General features: G+C 45.6%; 1 protein-coding gene across 1 annotated transcript in view; it reads left to right on the top strand.

Annotated features, from left to right (window-relative positions):
• The window catches only part of LOC144828103 (NACHT, LRR and PYD domains-containing protein 3-like), a 646,597-nt gene that overhangs the window by 609,768 nt on the left and 12,531 nt on the right, over positions 1-24,298 (top strand). Inside the window, 1 exon segment of the mRNA XM_078686228.1 lies at positions 16,980-17,150. Coding sequence (XP_078542354.1) covers positions 16,980-17,150 — 171 coding nt within the window.

The following is a 24,298-nucleotide window of genomic DNA, read 5'->3' as shown; positions in this document are numbered from 1 at the left end:
ATTCGCCAATCTGCTGGATTGGTATTGGATCACACTCTTGTTGTTATGGTACCACATGCAGTGGATACTCTCTTGAACAGAACGAAAACGCAACATCTCACGAGTGCTCGCTTGTCTGGGTATGAGTTGACGCTTTTGGCTAGTCACATACATATCAAGCGATGTAATGTTTTAAATCCAGCAACATTGTTACCTATTCCAGAAGAGAAAGATACACAAGAACAGCATGATTGTTTTCTTCCTACAGAGGAGGAAACTAAAGGCAGAATAGATTTAAAAGATACACCACTCGTGGACCCGGATGGGATCCTATGGGTGGATGGGTCTTGTTTCAAGCTTCCTAATGGCGAGACGACTGCAGCTTATGCTGTTACTACTTTGTATACAGTAGTAGAGACTGCACGCATTACACAGAATTCAGCACAAGCAGCTGAGTTGATTGCACTGACGAGAGCGTGTGTGTTGGCAAAGGGAAAGAGAGTGACTGTTTACACCGATAGCCAATACACCTTTGGCGTGGCTCATAGCTTCGGTCGTTTGTGGAAGGAAAGAGGATTCTTTACTTCCCATGGGACTAAAATACAGCATGGTCAGTTGGTAACTGACGTTCTTGAATCACTTGCCTTGCCTACTCAGATAGCAATTGTGAAGTGCAGAGCACATAAAAGGATCACTGATGATGTGGGTCATGGGAATGCCTTTGCAGATGAGGTAGCAAAAGAAACAGCGAAAGATGTCAAGAGTCGTCTGTATGTTGCAGGTCCTGCAAGATGGGTCAGAGAAGTAGGTATGTGTGAGGACACAGTAGAAAGTGTGAAAATGATCCAAGAAGAAGCAACTGAGAATGAATTGAGAAAGTGGAGCGAGAGTACGGGAATGTTGGACGTGACAGGGTGTTGGACGGAATTGTCAGAACACCAACATTGGTTGTTACCAGATGCCTATGTACTGCCTGTAGTTACTATGGCGCATGGTCCAGCTCATATCAGTGCGAAAGGAATATACAAGCTTCTGGCTCCAGTATGGCAGAATGAAGGTATCCCTAAATGTGCGGAAAATGTGGTAAAGCATTGTATTGTTTGTTTGATGCATAATCCAGGAAAGGGAACCCCAACTCTGGCAGGTAATTTTGCTCCCCCTACGTATCCTTTTGAGGTATTACAGATTGATTACATTCATATGGAACGTTCCAATAACCTCAAGTATGTTCTGGTGGTGGTCTGTGCCTTTTCCAGATGGATAGAGTCCTACCCCTTAGGATAATACTGCTTTGTCCACTGCCAAAGTCCTCTTGAAGGAATTCTTCCCGAGGTTTGGTTTGCCGCGCATTGTCTGGAGTGCCAATGGAAGTGAATTCGTAGGTCAAATTATGTAGAAGGTGTGTGCAGGTCTTGGTATTAGGCAGAAATTCCATGCGGCAAACCACCTTCAGTCAGCGGGTTTGGTAGAGTGCTATAATGGCACTCTCAAGCTCAAATTAGCAAAGATTCAGGCCAGCACGGGTCTTGCTTGGCCCGATGCTTTACCCTTGGCACTTCTCTCTACGAGAACACCTGTACATTCTCGTTTAGGACTTACAGCCTGATTCATGTACGGGCCGTTTTGCGTGTCCCTAATAGCGATCAATAGCGACTCGCTATTGAGGAAACGCAAAACGGCATTCATGTACTTTTCGGAGAAAAAATAGCGACTCGCATGCGGGCGCTAAAGCCGTTAGCGACCCACAAAAAACGCAGAATAATCGCTATTTCCGGGTACCTGCGATCGGGATTGCGACTCGCAATCCCGATCGCACGAGATTGCGCTCGCAATCCCGATTGCACGGGATTGCGAGTCGCATTCTCGCGGGATCTGGAAAACGGGAAGACGCATTCCGAGCACCGTGATGACATCACAACCAGGAAGCAGCCAAATCCCACCCCCAAACACCACAGTGACGCTATCAGTCGACTGTCCACGACGGAAAGCTGCCACCAACCCGCCGTTTGCGCATCCCGACCCCGCCGAAATAGCGACCGCTATGTCAGACGACCCGCAGCCCGGACCCAGCAACAGCGCTGGCCGCAAGCGCAAACTGAAATTCTCCGAACAGGAGCTGGAGAACCTCATAGAGGGTGTGGTGGCCAACCACGACCAGCTGTTTGGTGCAAACTCCCGGAGGGTCCCAGAGCAGGAGAAGAGGAGGATCTGGGTGGGGATTGCCGCAAGCGTGAACTCTGTGGGCGTTGCGGACAGGTCCCTGGAGGAATTAAAAAAGCGGTGGTACGACCTCCGAGGGCGTGCCAAGGAGAGGGTGGCGGAGCGCCTTGGTGAGGCATCAGGCACCGGAGGTGGTGGACCGACTGTCCCACCCAACACCCCCCTGGAGGACCGGGTAGAGGACACGTTGGAGAGGGAGGAGTGTGTTGGCGTGACCCCTCTGGACTCCTCCCGCCCCACCCAAGACACCCAAGGTAAGTGGAATGCGACTGCGACCCTGTCCCCTATGACCGCCCCTGACCAAATAGGCTCACTCATTGGCCCTTAGTCATGCCGTGCATCAGGAAATGCCCTGAAGCATTGTGGGAGACGTAGTATGTCCACAATGTAGTAGTACCACAATGCGGCCCGAAAGGTTCCAAAGTGCGCAAATACACAGCCACCCAGGGAATGACACCCAGCATGCATGTAACATCTGCACGTCTGACAGTCACATGCACCTAATGAGTATCCACTTACCCTCACAGGTGCGGGAGATAGCAGCGACAGTGAGAGGCTGCTGATCGACGAGGAGGCCCAGGAGGAGGAATCCCTACCTGCTACCCAGCCACCAGCCCCTGCGGCAGCGCCAACACCAGCAGCCAGGCCACCCACCTTGCCTGCTGCATCCGCCTCAGGCCCACCGGCTGCCAAGGCCAGGCCACCCACCTTGCCTTCTGCATCCGCCTCAGGCCCACCGGCTGCCAAGGCCAGGCCACCCACCTTGCCTTCTGCATCCGCCTCAGGCCCACCGGCTGCCAAGGCCAGGCCACCCACCTTGCCTGCTGCATCCGCCTCAGGCCCACCGGCTGCCAAGGCCAGGCCACCCACCTTGCCTGCTGCATCCGCCTCAGGCCCACCGGCTGCCAAGGCCAGGCCACCCACCACACCTGCCGCACCTGCAACACCAGCTGCTGCAAGACCTGCAGCTCGTCCACCACCATCTGGGCCAGCCACATCCGCTACACAGCGGCCGACCACCAGGAGGGGCAATGGCCATTTCCACACCTGCATGAGTGTGGAGCGGCGCATGCTGCGTTTACACCAGCGCCAGTCGCAGCAGCAAGGAGCCATCCAGCTCCAGCTGCAGAAGATCGGCCGCAATGTGGCGGGAGTGGGCGAGAGGGTGGACCGCATGACGGCGGCCATTGACCGCATGGCGACGGCTATGGAACACAACACTGCAGCGCTGGTGAAGCACCGAAGTGTTGCTAGCAGGCGCCACCACCAGTTGCTGAGCCGGCTGTCCACCTATAGCCGCTCCAATTATGCCTCGGCAAATGCCACCACCCTGCTTGCGCGGCGCTCGTTAACCCAGCAGCACCAACTCGTCCAGTGCTGCGAGGATATTACCCGGGTGCTGGAGCATTTGACAACCGCCGTCACCGCACTGCACGCACCTGTGATTCCGGCATTTGTGGGGGGTGATGATGCTAGTGAGGGTGCCTCTAGTGTCAGCAGCCACTCTGCCACGCAGGCCCCCCCACCTAGGCGCAGCACAAGGGCTGCCCCAGCTCCAGCTGCCCAGGAAGAGGAAGAGGCTCCCAGGCGCCTGGGAATTGTGCGCCGGAGGCGCCAATGACATTGTGTCAGGGACACAGGCGCAGGCTGAACTTAAGCCTGCCATGGAGCGTCTCATGCAGTATGCATGAATACTGCATTTTGTAAATAGTTGTTACGAAGACCCATTTATTTTTTTGTGATTCAAACAAATATATTTATTTTGGTGCACACATACGCCTTGTGTAATCATTACAGTTTGCATGCAATTGTGATATGTGGGGTGGGGGAAGGGGGTGGGCTAGAAATTGTTAGCTGTGATGTGGTTGCGACGTCTGTGGCCTTCAGCTGGGTTCTCCCCGCGTGCATGGTGCGCATGTGCTGGTGGCCGGTCGTCCCCCTCAGATTCACTGCCTGAGATGTCAACTGGTATCCGGCGCTTGGTTGCAATGTTATGAAGCATTGCACAGACAGCCACAATGCGGCAGCACGCTGCAGGACTGTAATACATGGCCCCACCTGTCTTGTGCAGTATACGGAACCTGCTCTTGAGCAGGCCAAATGTCCTTTCAATACAGTTCCTTGTCCGGATGTGCGCAACATTGTAGCGGCGTTGCTGAGGTGTGGCAGGGTTGAGGTAAGGGGTCAGGAGGTATTCCCGTAGGGCGTAGCCACTGTCACCTGAATGAGAGGAGCAGATGTTGATTGCCTGTGCAGCGCAGTTACTTCATAGCAATGTGACATTGTAGACAAAGTGTACTTACCAAGTAGGTGTCCTTCCCCAAACTCTCCCCTGATCAGTCGTGTGTGGAGTCCGCTGTGCCTGAAGATAAAGGAGTCATGGGTACTCCCTGGGTACTGGGCCACAATGTCAGTGATGATGGTCTTGGCATTGCAGACCATCTGTATGTTGAGGGAGTGGTACGACTTCCTGTTGCGGTACATATACTCCGTGCCAGCTGGTGGGCAGATGGCGACGTGGGTACAGTCTATGCAGCCAAGGACATGGGGAAAATGGGCAACATTATAAAATTGTAGTTTTGTGAGGTCCAAATCCTGTTGGCTCGTGGGAAATGTGATGTGCCGGTGGAGCTGGGTGAGCATGGCGTCAACAAAAGTGTGGAGGCAGCGTGACATGGTGGGCTGGGAAATCCCCCCAGCAGCGGCTACTATGCCCTGGAAACTGCCGGATGCCAGGAGGTGCAGGCTGCACAATACCTGCACATGTGTGGGCACAGAATTGTTTCGCCTTGTTGGGTGCTGCATGATGGGGTCGAGTTCTTGTATCAGCCAGGTGATCATTTCCCCATTCAGCCTGTATTTAGCATAAATCTGTTCTCTGGTTTGCCCCAGCAAGGTGACCCGCTGCCGGTAAATCCTTGCCTGCCTCATGCGTCTCCTCCGTGCTGCTCGCTGTAGCCTTCGCCGCCTCACCACCATGTACATCCCAGGCATTGTGGAACGCCTATTGCTGCTGCTGAATGTCCTTATGTGTGATTGGTCAGGCCTGGACCTGTTGGTGATTGGCTAACAGTTTTTCAAATTTTGGTTAATCATGGCTTTTATGGTTACCACCTGCTTTGAGTTGTCCTTAAATTGCGCCGCGCTAATGTGCGATTTAGCGATTTTTCGCTAATGTATTTCTTTCATGAATGCCGATTGAGACAATATTGCGTTTCGCTATTCAATTCGCAGATTCCGTGGTTGGTCGCTATTTCATTATCGCTAATGCTCGACTTCCCGGAGTCTGCGACTTTTACAGCGTAATCGCTATTCCGCTCGCTATTATTTTTTTGCGATTTCGCTATTTCGTACTTGAATGCCGATTCCGTGTTTTGCACCCGCAATTGCGTTTTCGCAGCCATTGCGGGCGCTATTTCGCTTCATGAATCAGGCTGTTGGTCCTTATGAGGTCGTTTTTGGGCGCCCAGCCAATGTCTGGGGAGTCCCTCGACCGAAAAATAATTTGGATATTCCATACCCATTGTTGGTTGAATACTTGCATGACCTCACCACTAAATTACGTGTTATTCATCAACAGGTTCAAAATGCTTTGCCGGAGGCTTCCTCAGATCCAGGTCATTCCATTCAACCCGGAGATTTTGTTTGTCTGAAGAATTTTCAGAGGAAGAAGAATTTGGAACCTCGTTGGGGGCCGCCGCGACAGGTGATCCTCGTAACACGTACAGCAGTGAAGGTCGTCGGGAAGAAAAATTGGGTCCACGGCGTGCACTGTAAGAGGGTACCTTTGCCTTTACCTTACGACCAGTGGGTCCGAGAAGGTGTAGGTGACAGCGAGAGTGAAAAAGTACCCCGATTTGTACCTTTCAGTAGTGCACGCCTGGACTGGACAAGTTCTGAGAAAGAAGATGACGACGTGTTGCAAGAAGCTGTACCAACACGTTTGCGATTGACTACAACGAACCCAGAGACTTTGTTTCGAGATCAAACGATACCTGGCAAGACGCAGTACAACCTAAGACCTAGGTTGACTAAAGACAATTGAACTTTTTCTTTTTTTCTGGTTACTCTTTTTGAAAGACATTTCCTTTTTCACTATCCATCAAGTTGCAGGGTCACGGTATGAGTCTTAGGCTGTGACCTGAGTAGTGACATAGGTCTGCAGGACTTGCAGTGTCATAGGACGGCTAATAACCACAACTAAGTGATCTAGGAAGATTACCGTGAGCAACGCTTTAGAGAATGGATAATAAAGTGGGAGGGAATGATAAAAAGGTTCAAATGAAAAACAAGTATAAGAAATTATTGTTTAGTCGATGTGGCGTAGCATTGTGTATTTTAGTATGTTTATGTATTTTATTAGCTTGTGTGGGTTGGGTTGTCCACACTATGCAGCAAACACCTGCTCCAACTTCTGTTTCTTTGCCTTTTTCTACTACTACCTCCCCGCATAAGTTCTATACACTCCCAGATCATGAGCAAATTAGGAGAACAGAATACTTCAACAATTCATTCATCCAGTTGTTACATCAACATCAACTGGTAGTCAACACTACTGATTGTTGGGTTTGTGGGCTTATGCCCCATAACACTGAGAAAGGGATGCCATATTTAGTCCTTCCGTTTTCTTATGAAGGTTCCGCTTGGGCTTATTTGGCTATGTTTTCTAATGCATACCAGAATCAACTTCGATATTCTCCTGGTGGTCCATATACTGGTGGGGCAGATTTTAGTCATAGTTCTTTGATAAAGGGAATAGTGACTATGGCTAAAATTGCAGAGATTGGTAATACTCCCGTTGATGAGAAACGAACATATGACGGTTGGAACGTGACTCGTTACGTTACCAGCCTCACTGATAAGGCTAGACAAAGAAGATCTTTGCCAATTTGGACCATACCTCATTGAGGTAACTTATGTCTGCAGATAAATGGTCAGAATAATAAGAATAAACAGGAAATGAGTGTTTGTTCCCATACATACATCTATTCACCCTTGATTTCTTCACCGTTGGTATCATCTCAAGGTACATATTTTGTTTGTCATGATAGAGCCTATACATGGCTTCCCATCTAATTTTCAGGAAGATGTTATGTGGCTTTCCTTCTTCCCCCGACATACACTGCTCCTTCAGGTCATCACAAAAAAAGATATGGCAGAGGGGTTATTGATTCTGAAGACACAGCTGGACAAGAGGGAGGAGACTTTATCAAAGGGTTTCTTCCTTTTTGGGGCCCAATGGCCAATAGCAGAAACATTAGACAGCTAGTTCGTGTTGTTGAGGCTACGATAAATGTGACTTCAGGAGCCTTGAGTAATCTGACAGCCGAACTTCAGGCGGATCGTCGTATGACTTTGCAAAACAGAATGGTTTTAGACATTGTCCTTGCAGATAGAGGAGGAGTCTGTAAATGGATTGGGTCTAGTTGCTGCATTTACATTCCTGATAATGCCCCTACAGTATACCAAGCCATTTCTAAGTTACACGTAATTTCCGAGTCTATTCATCAGGACACAGGAGATTGGTCTGTGATGGGATGGTTTTGGGGACTACTGTCCACATGGGGATGGAAAGTGTTAACTTTCCTTGGAATGATTTTAGCCATCATTTTCTGGTGCTGTCTTTGTTTGCAGTGTGGCCCCGCCATTTGTAGTCTTTGTGCCACCTTGTGTGTCCCAAAGCCTGTGTCACAGAAAACAGAGAACATTAAAATGATGTTGCAGCAACAGCTCAATGACCTCATGACCATTGACATTGACTCAGACTAACTTGAGTCCTTTGTGTTTTGCCTGAGTAATGGCAAAAGGAGGGGCTGAGGTTCTGTGGTTTTCGGCTTCGCTTCGTATTTAGCCGCCATTTTGTGTCCAGCCGCCATTTTGTGTTGCCTTCACCCAGGCAGCACGGCAAAGGTAGTGTTTTTGCTTTTCCAGCTGCTATGCGTCTCTTCTGTTAAAAAGTAACCCTTTGTCCTTGTTTATGAAACTGATGTCAGGGTCTGGCCGAGTTTGTTAATCCATGTCTAGACTGATTGATCCTTGTCTTAGTTGACTGTTTGGGTCTCACCATTCTTTTCTTACTTTATCTTATTTGACTGGCCTTCGCTATTCTCTCCTTGTATTCTCCTATTACACAACTATCCTTTGAGGCACGTAGATACGTCCTGCCACCTGCAAATTGGATTACAGGCACTAGCATTGATTAACTTGAGGGGAGGAAAGAACACGGGGTCTGAAAGAAGGGCATATTCAAGATACTTGATAGCTTGTTTTCAAACGTATCCTATTTGTCAGTTTTGTATGTTTTGGGAGTAGACGTTGTAAATATGTGTCCTATAAAAGATTGTGCGCCACGGAATTAAGTGGCAGTCTCCTAAGAACATACCATGTACTTCTTGGATAACTGTGCTTAGCTGCAGCTAATAAACCCAATTTTCTACGCCTAACAGAGTGTCTTGTGTCTCTGTTTGACAAGGCAGGTGAACCCGGAGATATTAGGCGTACCCTGCGCCGCTCGGCCCATAAGGCCCGGTTCTCCAGATTGACCACTCTGAGTTAATGATGGGGAGGAATTGTCACCTACCATGCTTGCACATTGTGGCTCAGCCGGAGCACTCTCACAAAGGACTTGTCAAAAGTCTATTGTGACCCTAGACAAGCTTGTGCAGGAGAAGGAGGAAAAAGGGAGGCAAAAGGGAGGCTTGACACTAAGCCTGGGTGGAGTTTGCAGACTTTTACTCCCCGGAACTCTGCGTAGTGCCAGAAAAACTCTGCCGCGCTCCACGGAGTTCTGCCAGTGGGGCAGTCTGTTAAGTCGCACTGCTCGCGCTGATTTTTGGTACCAAGATTTTGCCCCATGCTGTAAAATCAGCGCAAACAGCACCATGTGTTGCGCCAAAGGGCAAAGCTGCTTTCTACTGCTAGAGTAGACATTATACTCAAGTGACAGTTTCCTCAACTTGAACAGCAGATTTCTCAACGCAAGCGGTCCGACCTGCAGCAACCACCCGCGATGAGAAATCTCGCTGGGAGGAAGTCTAGAGCGAGGTTTATTCCCATGAGCCCTCAGCAACCCATTGTGGTGAGCCGCACAAGAGAAAAAAACTTGCTTTGCATCACTTTGTGGACTTTTTCAGAACTCCGCACTCTTCGGTGAGTGGGCAATACTGCAAACTCTGCATGCAGGGCTGAATTCTTCACCCACCCCTACCTGACACCTCAGTGGGTGGAAAGCTCTAGAAGCTTCTCCCCTCTTGAAAGGGTTTGTTGCTTGGGTATGAATTTACCTTGAAAAAACTGAAAAGACAAGAGGCGTTTGGCAAAATATGAACAAGTTTGTTTAGTTAAAAGCAGCGGCTGGGAGAGTATCGACAGAATGCGTCTAAGGAAAGAATCTTAATGTTCAGAAGACTTAGCTGACCATATATACAGTTTGTGAGGTACAATAAACCGATTTCACATTCTTAGCAAAGCATCCTAGTTATAAACAACAAATAAATCTTTCTGATAAGGGGGACACAGGTGGCTCTCGACCTTGGGGAGAGCTAGTGTGTGCCTGTGTATGTGTGTCCAGGTGCCCGGTGAGGGGAGTGAAGAAGAACATAGCGGGAGAAGCAGCAAAGTCAAGCCAGCCAGAGATACACCTTGGGCAGATAGACAAGCAGGTCAGTCCCAGTCTACTCTAGTTTTCAGAGCAGTTTTAGATTTTGGCTATCTGGGCACCTTTCACATCACAACCAAGTGTCCAGGACTGGTGGGACTCGACTTGGGAGTACAGGACTTACTCAGACTGGGTTCATGTGTGGATTCAAGATGGTGGAAGCCTTTTGTGTCTCTGTGGCTCTGAATAGGAGGCCCGAAATCTAGTCCTTGGTGTCACAATTGTAGTCCAGGGTGCAGGTGAAGATGCTCTGGATTAACAGCAGGGCTGGCCTCTGAGGGTTCAAGGCAGCCTCCAGGCAGCAAAGCAGTCCTTATAGATATAGCAAGGCAGTCTTCCAGAGTGTGCAGCAGGTCACAGCAGCAGGCAGTCCTCTAAGAGTCCTTCCGCAGATCCAGAAATTGAGCTGAAGAGTGGGGCTGAGGGTCTTAGTTTTTTATACCTGGTTCCCTTCCTCTGGAAGGGGGGAGACGCTTTTAGAAAGTTTCTTAGAAGTCATGGAATTTACTGACTCCTCTGCCCTGTGTCAAAGCTGGCTGCAATAACAATGTGGAGGTGATGTCATTTGTGTGAAGGCAGAGCACAGCCATTGGTTCATTCAGGCACACCTAACGCCTCTATTGTGTGACTTTCTGGGAGGAATTCACAAAGTCTAACTTTCAGTTACACCCAGTCATGTGACATAAGATAGACTGCAGGTATGAAAAGGCTATGGGCAGGACATGCCAACTGTCTGAAAGTGTAATTTTCAAAATTGGAATTATAAATCCAACTTTACCAATAAATAGATTTTTTCATTACAATTTTATAGATACTATAGATACTAAACATGAACTGGCTAATATTTTCAATTATTAATATTTTTAGTAAATTGTCATTTTTTATGTTTGCTTTCTTTATTTGTAATTAAAATGGTTTGTTTTTTAAATGTTTTACATTACGGGGTATATGTATCTATATATATATATATGTTCACTGACAAAAACATAGGTTTCAGGGACGTTATGGTTAGTTGAACATTTATGGTCAGTGACATCTCAAATGACATCACTGATGACATCACCCAGTGACTGTGTTTCTGTAAAGATTATATATGTTTTATATATACACCACGGTATACTGAAGAATGAGTGGGTATATAACTGACTGAATGGATGATTTAGTAGGTGCGTGACTGACTGTATAAGTGAGTGATTAATCGTATCTTCCTGAATGCGTGGGTTAGTGGCTAAACTGTGTGAATGTCTGTATTAATCTGTCAGTTGGTGTGTAAGCAGCTGCATGGCTTGGTGAGTAGCTATGTGTGTGTATATGGGTTATTGATTGGTTCTCTAAGTATCTGTATGGGTGGCTGAGTGTCTGTGTGGGTGGGTGGGGGGGGTTGTGCCTCTGTGCATAGATGTGTAAGTAGGTGATTCACAGGGTGTATGGGTTCAAGAGTGCATTTGTGAGGGACTGTAAGGGTGGGTGGGTGTATGTCTGTGTTGGTGGGTGAATGAATGGCTCAGTGGTACATGTCTGAGTAACCACATTTGTGAAAGGTAGTATATGTGAATGTTGGAGTATATAAATGACTATATGTGAGAGTGAATGACTGTGAGAGATACTGTATTGATGAGTATGTGCTTGTATCAGTGATTATATAAGAGAGTAAGTATATGTTAGTATGTGTATGAATAACTGTGGTGGTGTGTGTATAACTATATAGGTGAGTAAATGGGAGTGTGATTGATTTTTTCCATGACTGACTAGGTGTGCGATTGATTGCATGGATGAGTGGCAGTGTGTGTGTCTGTATAGGTGTATGAGTGCATATGATAGTGCTTTATTGATGAATGACTGCATATATGAGTGACTGTATGGGTGAATGAGTACATGTGTGTGTATACTTAAGAATCAGTGAGTGGGTATGTAGTAACTGGTATTTGTGTCTCTATGGTTTCCAAAATGGTAGTCTGTATTTTAGAGTGGTTGTATCAAATGTTATATTAGGGTGTGTGGAAGTTCATCAGATTATCACGTGGATGATGTCATCAGTGATGTCATTTGAGATGTCATCTATGATGTCACTGACCATTTCATGAATGATGTAATATGTGACGTCATCAGCTGTGCATTGCGGAGGCACGAGTTATAGTTAACTCAACTAACTACAACGTCCAAAATTCTCTGGTAATGTACAAGAGAAATGTCCAACTAACTATAACGTCCCTAAAACCTATGTTTTTTTCAGTGAATTTCAAAGGTTTTTTAAATGAAGATTTCTAACGATAAAGTCCCTGAAACTTATGTTTATTTCATAAGTATACATATATACATGCATACTTCTGTACTCAAAAAATGACAACTTTGCTAAAAGTGGCGATAGGGGCTTTAGAATATGCCCCTGTGTTATTAAAAAGATTATACCTTCCTGTTTACAATACTGCACGGAAACTGCCTAAGTCAAATGATGACTTTGAGAGTAATTTCTCAGTTATTGTGGGAGTGCATGGGTAGTACCTGTTGCTAATGTCTGATTGATTGATCTCTGTATACCACAGCCTCCATGATTGCACTACCTTGAAACTACTTTTATTCATGAATTTCATTGTTTGTTTTTGCATTTTGCTGTCAAAATGAAGATAAGTAAGTTTTAGTAACAGAGAACCACCACACTTTGCTTTGTTCACTATTCTTTAGTTTATACACAAGTTAAATTAAACAGCAATTTTAACTTTCAGCTCCCAATATAAATAGTTTTTTAAACAAATTCCAGTAGCTGCTGTTAATCCCATGCTCAGTGTGCATTTGAAAAACAATCATCTTATTTCAAATAACCGCAAGTGCTCTGACCTACAAGCAGGCGTCCCGTACAGACCAAGTCTTTCACAACGTGTAAGCACTGTCTTTTCTCCTCCCCCACATGCGCTTGAAGATAGTTTGGTGTGGCTTTCCATTCCTACTTTGAAAACATATATTCATAGCGAACACTAACAGAAAGCGCTATTGTTTCAACAACAAGCGGGTCTCATATTGTGCGACCTTGAAATAACAGGTGGCTAAATTATCAAGTGACATTGACTCAGTCTTCTATGCAAATCTGCCACTACATTTTGCACAATTTATACACCAAATATTTAATCAGTCTGAAACTCAAGGCCTACCACATTTTTCTAAACTATACCACTCCTGCCTTCTTATCTCTTTTCAGACTACTTTTATACTAATACCGGATTTCATTCAGACTAACTTTCCAAGCGCATTTGGCGGGTCCCTTGGTGCTCTTTCCTTGTTTCTGGAAAAGTTGTTCTATAGCCACTACTACAAAATGGCTGCCCATCCTCTGCTTCAACCCCATCCAGAACAAATGGAGCTAAACTGTTGACGAATGCTACAAATTTTTAAATGCTTGCCATTTGCGATATTTGGCATCAGATATCGCCTGAATTTCCGCTAGGTGTACATCACCTGTGTTCAACCTGTTTTTTTGTCTCCGGTGCCACTATAAATGCGATCTCCATGTCTGCCTCTCTACTACTTCACACAATCCCCTGGATTATGAAGTGTTGCTGCCTCCATTAGTGGCTCATGACCAAATTTGTTCCACAGACACGTGCTTGATGGATGCCTATAATAACGCAATAAAGGGAAGATACAGTACATGCGCTCATACGGAGAGCCTCTTGCAACGGACTATCATTGAATATCATGCAAGTTGCCCTTTCATGGTCCTGCTTGCAGAAGATTATGATGACCATGTCTGTTCCTTCAACTTGCTAAATTGGATGGCCACCCTCTTTGCTTGGAGAGGTGCAGATGACCTTTTGGAACTGATTGCATATCACCGTGCTTCTGAGTTCTTGAGCTCCAATGAATCTCCATAAGTGCACATGGTAACCAGATTTGACAAGCTCTCATTTCTACACTTCAAGAACACTATTTTTATTTTTATTTTTATTTTACTATTTCTCTTTCCGCTTTTCCTTCTTTTTTGGAATTTCAGACATTAACTTTCTTTACGAATCCCCTTTACAGACTTGGTTATGCTCTTTTGATGTTTCCACTCTGCCTAGTTGTTACAGAGCTAGTCGACTTGGCAGTTGGGAACTTTACTATCTATATTAAATGTTATGTAGTCTGCAGATAAACATCTGAGATGTTCTAATTTATAATAACATTTCTTTTTGGCTGCGAGAGAAATGTAACTCAAGATGGTCCTTTCTCTATTCTCTTTTTCTGATAACATCTCCCTTTATCAGATGTCGATTCACTACTATTCTGATTTTAATTCAATCATACACTTTCTTTTTTCTTATGGCACATATACTGCACATTACGCCATGTTCTTTAAAATAATTGTTTTTTAAATGTATCATGTCTGTGTCATTACTGACAGTTAATTTGTTTTTCCCACTATGTTGTTAACGTTATTTTCCTGCCCCATGTTCACTACCCACCAACTACTAACAATCTTGAGCCTAAGCAAATGCAAACCAGAAACTCTTTTCAAGTTACAGTTGACAGTGTCGTCATATTACTATTACAATGCATATATCTCCTGTGCCTTTTCGTACTAGCAGCATACTTAAAAGAAACATACAACTACATGTATACCTGTGTTTTATAGCTATCGCATCTTCCAATATATAATTTGTGTGAAAGCATAGACATACCTTAGCACAATTAAATGTTAACACCAATCATCGAGCAATGCAAATTTGAGCTATGTGTAAGTTGCAACTCTGAGGCATATTAACAAGCCCCTATCGCCACCACAATGTTACTTTCACTGATGTTGTGGTGGCGATAGGGGCCTCGCCTTATTAACAAGGCAGCGTTAAGCCACTTAACATAGTTTAACACTGCCTTGCTAAAAAAGCCCCCTTTCACGCAATGTTTAGTTTGAAAGGGGCATCCAGTGGGTACTGTGAGGGGCATCCCACCTCAACACCCATTGATTTTGATGCTGCATCCTATTAATAAGGGCAGCGTTAATAGGAGGCAACGCCAGAGTTAAGACCATAAAAACCCTGGTCTTTATTTAGAGAAACGAGAAGAAATGCTTTATTTCTCCTCGTTTTTGCTTTTTCCATGTGTATTGCCTTCTGCAGCACATATACAAAAAGCAAAATGCCATGGTTTGGTTATGAAGATATCCCTTCCTGTACATAAACATCTTTTCAAAATGCTGTTTTGTAAGTTACATCTGTGCTGTGTGAAGCAGCACACACGTAAATTACAAACTAGCAATTTAGGTTTGTTTATGTGCAGGAAGGGACACCTTCTTGTACATAAACAAACCTCCCTGCTCGCAGACACCCTTACACTCTGGTGCACGAATGCTGACGTTGGCCCTAAGTTGTGAAACTTAGCGTCATTGCAGTGAGAAATGCAAGGCTCCACCATATCCTTGTTAATATAGTGCAGCCCCATATTTCTGAAGTGGCGGAAAGACAAATTAGGCCCAGAACGCTAACGACTCTCTCTGCCACTTCCTTTAAAATATGCCCATGTGTGTGGCTTTTTTATATAGCACAGAAATTGATTATAACTTTCTGTCTGCCCGTCAGATGCCCCCAGCAGCCCCGTGACAGTCAACACACACATGCCACTGTTACCTTCCTTTTACATACCACGGGAGAAAAACTGTTAGGGACCGGGAGGAAAGGAGTGGGGGGGTCTCAAGGGACGTGTTATTCCCAGTCTCTCGATCTGTTGCCCCTGTGATATACGCAGGAACATCACAAGCTCGTTGCCTAAAAATACCTTAACTTACTTTCACATGTCCTTCAGAAGTCTGCACAAAACAATGCACAAAGCGTGGAAACAACATTTCATTTTTTTCATCTCACTGAAGTTAATAAAGCATGTCTGTGTCAAAGCCCCCCCCCCCGCCTCAGCCCCCCAGTATTTTCCCACAAGCTTCAATCTGCAAAAGAATATTCCTTGTACAGTACCCCGGCCGATATTACACCCCAATTCATCCCTATACGTTACACACAAGACCATGTAACCCTTGCAACATCACAGAGGTGGAAAACAAGCTTTTTTTTCAGAAATCGATAACTGATTGTGTCATAACAACATTATGTGGTGTAAACTAATGTGCATATTACTTTTGTAAAAAAAAATATGTTTCTCATTGGTTTATAAAAAATGTTTGAAACGTACACTACATAGGATAAGATCACACGTGAGAGGCGCAACCACACCTACTATTTGCATTTGGAAGGTTATTTTCTAACTTTAAAAAAATAGTCCACTTCTGACCTGCACATACTGTTGAATGTTCCAAAAACTGTTAGGATAAAGTATAGTGAACTTATGACCTACACGTGGCATTCAATGTTGCAGAAACTGTTGGGATGAAATTTGGTGAACTTGTGATCTGCAACCTTTTGTTAATGTTACCCAGTATTCATTTTCAACAAAGTCAGCAGCTCCATGCAAGCTCCCTTTGCCCAAAAGCAAATCTTCTTTGCTTAATAAAAGTGAGAGCAATAATCCTCCTCTCGTTTCCATCTTGCGAAGCAAAGTTTTCTATGACAGAGCCGCAACTCTGCATAGATCCAGCTTTGCCATAGCAAACTACAATGTCCGTGGTGTAGGCAACACTGCTCATTGTTGCAGCCGTCCCTCGGATACACCGATACCCAGGGTAATGCAAAGCTCCTCAAGAAAAATTGGACGATGCGCCTCAATCCAATCTAAAGCCCGCGAACATCGAACTACCCAAAGCTGGCAATCTGCAACAGACCCCCGCATTTTAATTCATGAAGGCCCAAAGAAGTAGTGGCCGATTCACAGAACTAACTTAAGACAAAATCCTAAACTTACTACTTTTGGTATTCACAGAAGGCATTTAGTAGTAGTAAAGTTAGGATTTTGTCTTAAGTTTGACTTAAGACAAACTTAAGACAAACTAAAGACAGACATTAATATGTACATTTATTTCCACCTCTGCCAGTCTGAGAACTCCTCCCATGAGATTCCTACATAAATAGGGAGTGGTTGGATGTGTAAGGTGGGGATGTGTCACTAGAGGGGAGTAAGCCATGGACGGGAAGAAGATAAAACTGAATTTATGACGCCCCTGTCTCTGCTCTGCTTTACTCCTCTCCATATCTCTTCTGTCCTGCAGGTTGCATGGCTGCTCCCTCACCAGTTCATGCAGTGAAGACCTCGCCTCTGTCCTGGAAACAAACACATCTCTCACAGAGCTCAACCTGGCGTACAATAATCTGCAAGACACTGGAGTGAAGAAGTTGTGTGAAGGCCTAAAACATCCTGGCTGCAAACTACAGAAGTTGAGGTACAGAACTTTGCAGTTCTTATCACGTCATTGATTTCTACAATGTACATTGTAGGTGGGGCTCACACATATATTTTATAATGTTGTAGGAAAGGCACATCCATTCTGTGACAATAGAATGAGTTGAATAAGTGAAGGTTGTGAAGTGGGTTACCCAAATCCGAGAACTAAGTTTGGAACAACCCCCCCTAATGGTGCAAAAGGGCACTCTTTAAACCTTGTTTTTCAGGTATATGAACTAAAATGTTGAAAATGGCGTTGATCTGCCCATAACTGCCCGGGTACCTTCTCAAACTAGACGCTCTGCTCATTGACAGATCCGCTGTTAGCCCTAAACTTCCATATTAAAGATGGGAAGAACAATGAGGAAAGTACATTTGACCGTACATAGTCAGGGGCGTGACTTGAAGGGGGTGTAGGAGGTGGAACAACACCCTAATCATTCCTTAAAGTCAGGTTTCAGTCTCTTGACAGCCCAATGACAGCTGGTCATCACTCTCATATGACATCACTGCTGGAAGTGTGATATATCTCCTAGTGTGTGTGTGGGGGGCTGTGTGTTCCACTGTCTATGTGGCTGTGTGTGTGTGTGTGTGTGTGTGTGTTTGTGTTTGTGTGTGTTAGTGTTTGTGTGTTTGTCTGTGTGGTTGTGTGTACCTGTGTGTGTATGTCTGTGTGGCTCTGTGTACCTGTGTGTCTGTCTGTTTCTCTGAGGCTGTGTCTATATGTGGCTTTGTGTGTGTCTGTGTGTTTTTGTGTGTGTTTGTGTGGCTGTGTATACCTGTGTGTGTGTCTGTGTGGCGCTGTGTATCTGTGTCTATGTGTGTATCTGAGGCTGTGTGTGTCTGTGCATGTGTGCCTGTGTGTGTGTCTGTGTGGGAGTGTCTGTATGTGTGCCTGTTTGTTTGTCAGTGGGTGGCATGTAGATAGCAAGCAGAGCGGTAGGACAATTCTGTTGCTTGTTGATACCGCAGGCCCCTGAGGTCATTCACAATGCTTGCCTGGATGACACCAGTGAACCCATAAGCAAATGAAGATATTTGGGGTTCACACACCAAAGAGCAATGCTCCAAGTGGGTTCTGGACCCAGATAGCAACTTTCACAGAAACATCCGTCCTCTACATGCAAAACAGATGTCGGTGTTTTAAGCTTTTAGTTCCAGTCAGACCAGGGGTCTCCAACCTTTTCTGTAGTGAAAGCTACTTATGTTATGGGAAAATCACTGTGAGCTACTAATGGCCCAGCAACTCGTGCATTGTTACTAGACACCCCCACGCCCGGCTTCACTGGCTTTAACGTCCATAGAGTCAGACACTACGGTTTGAACAAAATACTTGAACTACTATTTTATTTAATTTGGAGAAATTGAAAGTGCAGAAAAGTCTTTCATAATATGGAACTTTTTTTGCCTTGTACATTTATCCCAAATTGCTATATATTTCAGATATAAACTTGTCATTCCTACCAGCCACTGAGAGCAAGATGCCCGCTGTGTGTAAAAGCAACACTTTGAAATGGAAGAACATTAAAATGAAGAGAAAACTCAATCATTAAGTTAACAGTTCATCTTAATTTTCTCCCATTGAACATCATTCAGACACATTTTGTTCTCGCACTCCGTTACGTTACTGAGTTGACATTAACTTTTATTTAAGAGTTAAATCCATCAGTCCTTCAGCTCTTCCCCTCTGTGCCCCATCCTGGGTCATAAGTCAGAATTGACACACTGATCGTTACCAGGTCTTGCTGCCTGCGGCTGAAGAGGCCTGACTGAAATAAGCACAGGCTTCTTTCACTGTAAATGGAAGATGCAACACTGCATTGAGCCAGCCTTATTTACAAATGGACTCAAGGCTGTAAGCTACTCTGGATGTGTCAGCAAGATACCAGTAGCTCAAGATCGAATGGTTGGAGACACCTGAATCAGATATAACTTTTTTCTTTATTTTCTATTTTCTTTTTATTAGATAGTACGCATCTTTCGGGTGTTTTCCTTACCATATTTTTCTTTAGCTTTATGAGAAGTTTCTCTCTGATCTAGGTCACAATTCTGAGGATCTGTGTTATTTAAGTCAATTGTTTTCTGAAACCCACGTACATATATTCCATTTTAGACGTTTTTATTGAAATTCAGTGGACTCTCTTACATCTGATGCTTTTGTCTTGATGATGACCCTCCATTTATCTATGGGTTGAAAGGCCGTTGACGCCAAAGATGTGGTTCTAAATAATGAGACACAATTGTTTCGTTGTGTATTTCTGTTTTGTTTTGAAACGTGCATTTGTATTTTTCCCTCAGCCACAACTTGTATGTTTACACCTGTCATTGTTTATATTTGTAACGCTGTTTGTGTAACTGTGTGATCGCCATTGTTAACCCTTTGCATGCTGTTGACGGAACCATTCCGTCACGAGCCACGGTGGTGCTGTGCTGGTGACGGAATGGTTCCGTCACGGCCCGGCCGCCGTGCCTGCGCGCCGCGTTCTATTGAGCGGGCAGGGCCGTGACGGAACCATTCCATCACAAGCACAGCGCGCCCCTGGCTCGTGACGGAGTGGTTCCGTCACGAGCATGGCGGCACCGTGCGGTCCCCCCTAGCGCCGCGGCGAAATTACCGCCACGACCAAGGGGTTAATGTCCTTGTATATGTGCTTGTGATACGCTTTTTTGATAATATTTAAAAATTCCTTTTTGAAAACTAAGAAAAATAATTTTTACATGGGTGTTGGGTAGCACTTTTCTTTCTTATACTTTTTACTTTCATTTGGGTAGGTCTCTTTCCCTAATTTAATTGTCCAAAAATCGCCTCTATTCCAAGTGGTGTACTTGAACAATTGTTTGCATTAAAAAAAAATTGGGAGGTGAGCATCACAGGAGGGAAGGACGGATTTTCGCAAGAGCACCCTGCCGTCGACGCACTGGGAACAATTCTGTGTCCATGCTCCTCTGCCTTTTGGTCCCCTCCGGCGGCAGCATGTCCATTGATAACACACAGAATTCAAATGAATGGCTACAGGTTACCGAAAGAACTTGGACACATGCATTAACCCACTGAGATGTCTCACATGGTTTCCGTCCTGAATGTTGCACTTGGATCTCAGCAGCAGGTGGAGAACAATTTGCACCCGCACTTCCTGGAAATGTCACAAGTGACCATGAGCCAGAGTCACACTTTCATTCTGAGGATCACTGCCAAAGAGGAATGATATTATTTTTCCTGCCGAAGGAACCTGCTGAAAGTTCTGACAGGGTTATATGCGTCGAGGGGAAGCAACCTTTACTTCGCATCTTTTACTTCGCAGGTGTTTTACTTAGCATTTATTAGTGCGCATTGTCTTTTACTTCGCATGCTTTTAATTAGCATGCCTTTACTTCGCAATGTTGTTTACTACGTGTTATTTTACTTCGTTTTTCGTTTTTTTAAAAATAATGTTAAAAATGTAAAATTATTTATGGTTGAAGGTGAAGAGAGGGACTACGAAGAGAGAGAGATAAGTGGGGCAGTGTAGTTAGGGTAGTGTTGTAGTGTATGTGTAGTGTAGGGTGTAGTGTTTAAGGGTGTAGGGTAGTGTTGTAGTGTATGTGTAGTGTAGGGTAGTGTTTTAGGGTTTAGGGTAGTGTTGTAGTGTATGTGTAGTGTAGGGGGTAGTGTTTTAGGGTTTAGGGTAGTGTTGTAGTGTATGTGTAGTGTAGGTGGTAGTGTATTAGGGTTTAGGGTAGTGTTGTAGTGTACGTGTAGGGTAGTGTTTTGGGATTTAGGGTAGTGTTCTAGTGTATGTGTAGTGTAGGGGGTAGTGTTGTAGTGTATGTGTAATGTAGGGGGTAGTTTGTAAAGGGTTTTAGGGTAGTGCTGTAGTTAACCGATATGTTTTTTAATTAATAACCCGCCCAAATCCCCTATTTCCCTGGCTTCCCGTCACAGTGGTTAGGTTACAAATAATAAAAAATAAAAAAAATTAAAACACTTTGAACGCGTAGTAAAAGCATGCAAAGTAAGGTACCGCTAAGAAAAGCAAATTCTAATGTTATTACTAATTTTGCGAAGTAATGACATGCGTACTAAAAAAAATGCAAAGTAAATGCTTTTGCGAAGTAAAAACCGAGTAGTAAAAGCATGCTATGTAAATGCATGCTAAGTAACATCATACTATCGCGTCGAGTAACTTCTCAAGAACAATTTCCTCCTGTTACGACCTTTCCACATAGAGCCTCCCAGCCTCACTTGCTTGTATTTAACTGTAACAAGATATCAGAAACTAGTCCCAAAATAGGTCTTCCGTTACAAGCCTCCATTTGGTAGAAAAAAAACTCGCTCGCATCTTCTGAAAGGGAAATTAAAGCGGAGTACGAGAGGTTCTATCTCAAATGTAGTGCCTTGAAATGCGGAACAGCTGGAAGTGAAGAGGGGCAGGAAAAATTACCTAAATGGATGCAGACAACACACTCGCTATCCTGACTAACACTTGAAGATAGAATCTTTTGTTTTTCAAAACTGATCAGATCTCTTTCTTTATAATCTTAACCTGTTGTCTCTGGAGAAACGTTTGGCCTTTGCTGAATGTATCACAAACCTAGAAACTGAATTATCTGAGTCAGACTCACAAAGACATGGGGTCTGAATTAAATGTTGGCGTAAGCATACTCTGTTGTGACGCAGTGTACTTACCGCCAACATTATGTTCGCCCGCAGAATTTAAAAGAAGGCTGAGCATAGTTTGACCACGGTTGAGACTTGTCTGTCTCCACCATGGACAAATAAACTTCTCTGACGGCCCAACAGATTAAGGGCTGTAGGGAGAATTGCGTATATGTCTGCCTGCCCAATTAGGATAGGTAGACATATAGCTGTTTTTTTATTGCTTGTCACCGACAGGGAAACCCTGGTGGTAAGGGACAGTAAAAAACTAAAAATTTACTCCTCACCATGGAAGATGACTCTTATGGTAACCCCGTATTTTGTAAAGCGTGAACTAATCGCCCCTAAGGGTCTCAAGGCACTGGGGGCTGTTGGGAAGATTAAGTGAACTATTGCCCAGAGTCGCATGGTGCTGAACTGAGCTGCTGCTGCGGATCAAACTGCAAACCCCGTGCTCTAGAGTCAACCGCCCTGACCACTGCACCACACCCCAACCCATAGTGAAGGGGCATTGTTTTTTTTAAATTTTCAAACATAAACCACTTTGGAAACTTTGTGGTACGGGTCCGTCTTCTTTGAGCGAGTCATATGTCAAAGTTCCCATGCATTCACAGGAACCGCCTTGACAACGGTTCCTGTAAATGCTAGAACTGTCTGTGGGTCCAAAGGACATTTCTAAATTTGATAGTCAGGACCTAAACCAGGGCGATGGAGTATTTTACTCCGTGCCCTTGTGGAGGATGGCCTGACCGACAACAAGTAAATAGGGCACTTCATCTACTAAAACAACAGAACTTAAATCATCTGAGTCAGAACTAACGTGTACTTTTGATATATCACATGTCCCAAAGGAGCATATTATCAAAGTTTTGCTTCGTGCTTGCTCCACCCAAGGTAACGCAAGACGTAGCTGAGATTTTCCAAGTCACACGAGGCCCCTTGCGTGACCCTGCGGTGCTTGGTAAATCTGAAGGGATGCGAGGCAGCGCGAGTTTATGCCCTGCGTTACTCTGCCCCACGGAGGCTTTCATGGGTGGAGCGTCCCAAGGGAGGCACAAAGAAGATAAATGTGTTTATTTCTTCTCGTTAATTCTTCTTTCTGCATTTGCTGCTGTCAGGGTCCGGCAAAACTTACTGCTTAAGGTGGTTTCAGTATTCTTTTAAGAGAGTCATCTCAGACCATTCAATCAATGCAATCAGCTGAGCCCAGACCGCGCTGCGTTGTGCAGTTGCAGGTGGATCAGTTGATGTCACATTTTGGATTATATCAGAATAAACCCAGACATACTAGATTGAGGACAATGAGTGTGGTTCCCGTCTGCAGCCAGTGTGCACAGCACTGCCCTGCTGCTGTTAATGCACCTCCTCCCCACCTGAGGGTCACTCCTGGTCCCCTGCTGCTATTAAGGCAGCTCCTCCTCACCTGAGTGTCACTCCCGGTCCCCTGCTGCTATTAAGGCAGCTCCTCCCCACCCATGGGTTACTCCCGGTTCCCTGCTGCTATTAATGCAGCTCCTCCCTGCCCGAGGGTCACTCCCAGTCCCCTGCTGCTATTAATGCAGCTCCCCCCCAACCGAGGGTCACTCCCGGTTCCCTGCTGCTATTAATGTAGCTCCCCCACCCAAGGGTCACTCCCGGTCCCCTGCTGCTATTACTGCAGATCCTCCCCACCCGAGGGTCACTCCCGGTCCCCTGCTGCTATTATTGCAGCTCCTGCCCACCTGAGGGTCACTCCCGGGTGGTCACTCCCGGTCCCCTGCTACTATTAAGGCAGCTGCTCCTCACCCGAGGGTCGCTCCCAGTCCCCTGCTGCTATTAATGCAGCTCCCCCTCACCGAGGTTCGCTCTCGGTCCCCTAACCTGCTTCTGTTAATGCAATTCCTTCCCACCAGCTCCTCCCACCCGTGGATCAATCCCGGCCCCCTGCTGCTGTTAATGCAGCTCCTCTCCACCCGAGGGTCACACCCGGTCCCCTGCTGCTTTTATTGCAGCTCCTCCCCACCGAGGGTTAATGCAGCTCACCCTCACCTGAGTGTCACTCCTGGTCCCATACTGTTGTTAATGCAGCTCCTCCCCACCTTACGGTCACTCCCATCCCCTGCTGCTATTGAGGCAGCTCCTCCCCACCCGGCGGTCACTCACGGTCCCCTGCTGCTTTTATTGCAGCTCCTCCCCACCCGAGGGTCGCTACCGGTTCCCTGCTGCTATTAATGCAGCTGTAGCCCATCCAAGGGTCACTCCCGGTCCCCTGCTGCTATTAATGCAGCTCCTTCCCACCCAAGGGTCACTCCCGGTCCCCTGCTGCTGGTAATGCAGCTCCTCCCCACCTGCGGTCACTCACGGTCCCCTGCTTCTTTTATTGCAGCTCCTCCCCACCGAGGGTCGCTCCTGGTCCCCTGCTGCTATTAATGCAGCCCCTCCCCACCCGGGGGTCGCTACCAGTTCCCTGCTGGTATTAATGCAGCTGTAGCCCATCCAAGGGTCACTCCCGGTCCCCTGCTGCTATTAAT

The sequence above is a fragment of the Lissotriton helveticus genome, chromosome 4_1 (genome assembly GCF_964261635.1).
Source record: "Lissotriton helveticus chromosome 4_1, aLisHel1.1, whole genome shotgun sequence".
In the NCBI taxonomy this organism is placed as follows: Eukaryota; Metazoa; Chordata; class Amphibia; order Caudata; family Salamandridae; genus Lissotriton; species Lissotriton helveticus.
Note: the sequence above shows the minus strand (reverse complement) of the source record. Positions and strands in the feature narration are given on the sequence as shown.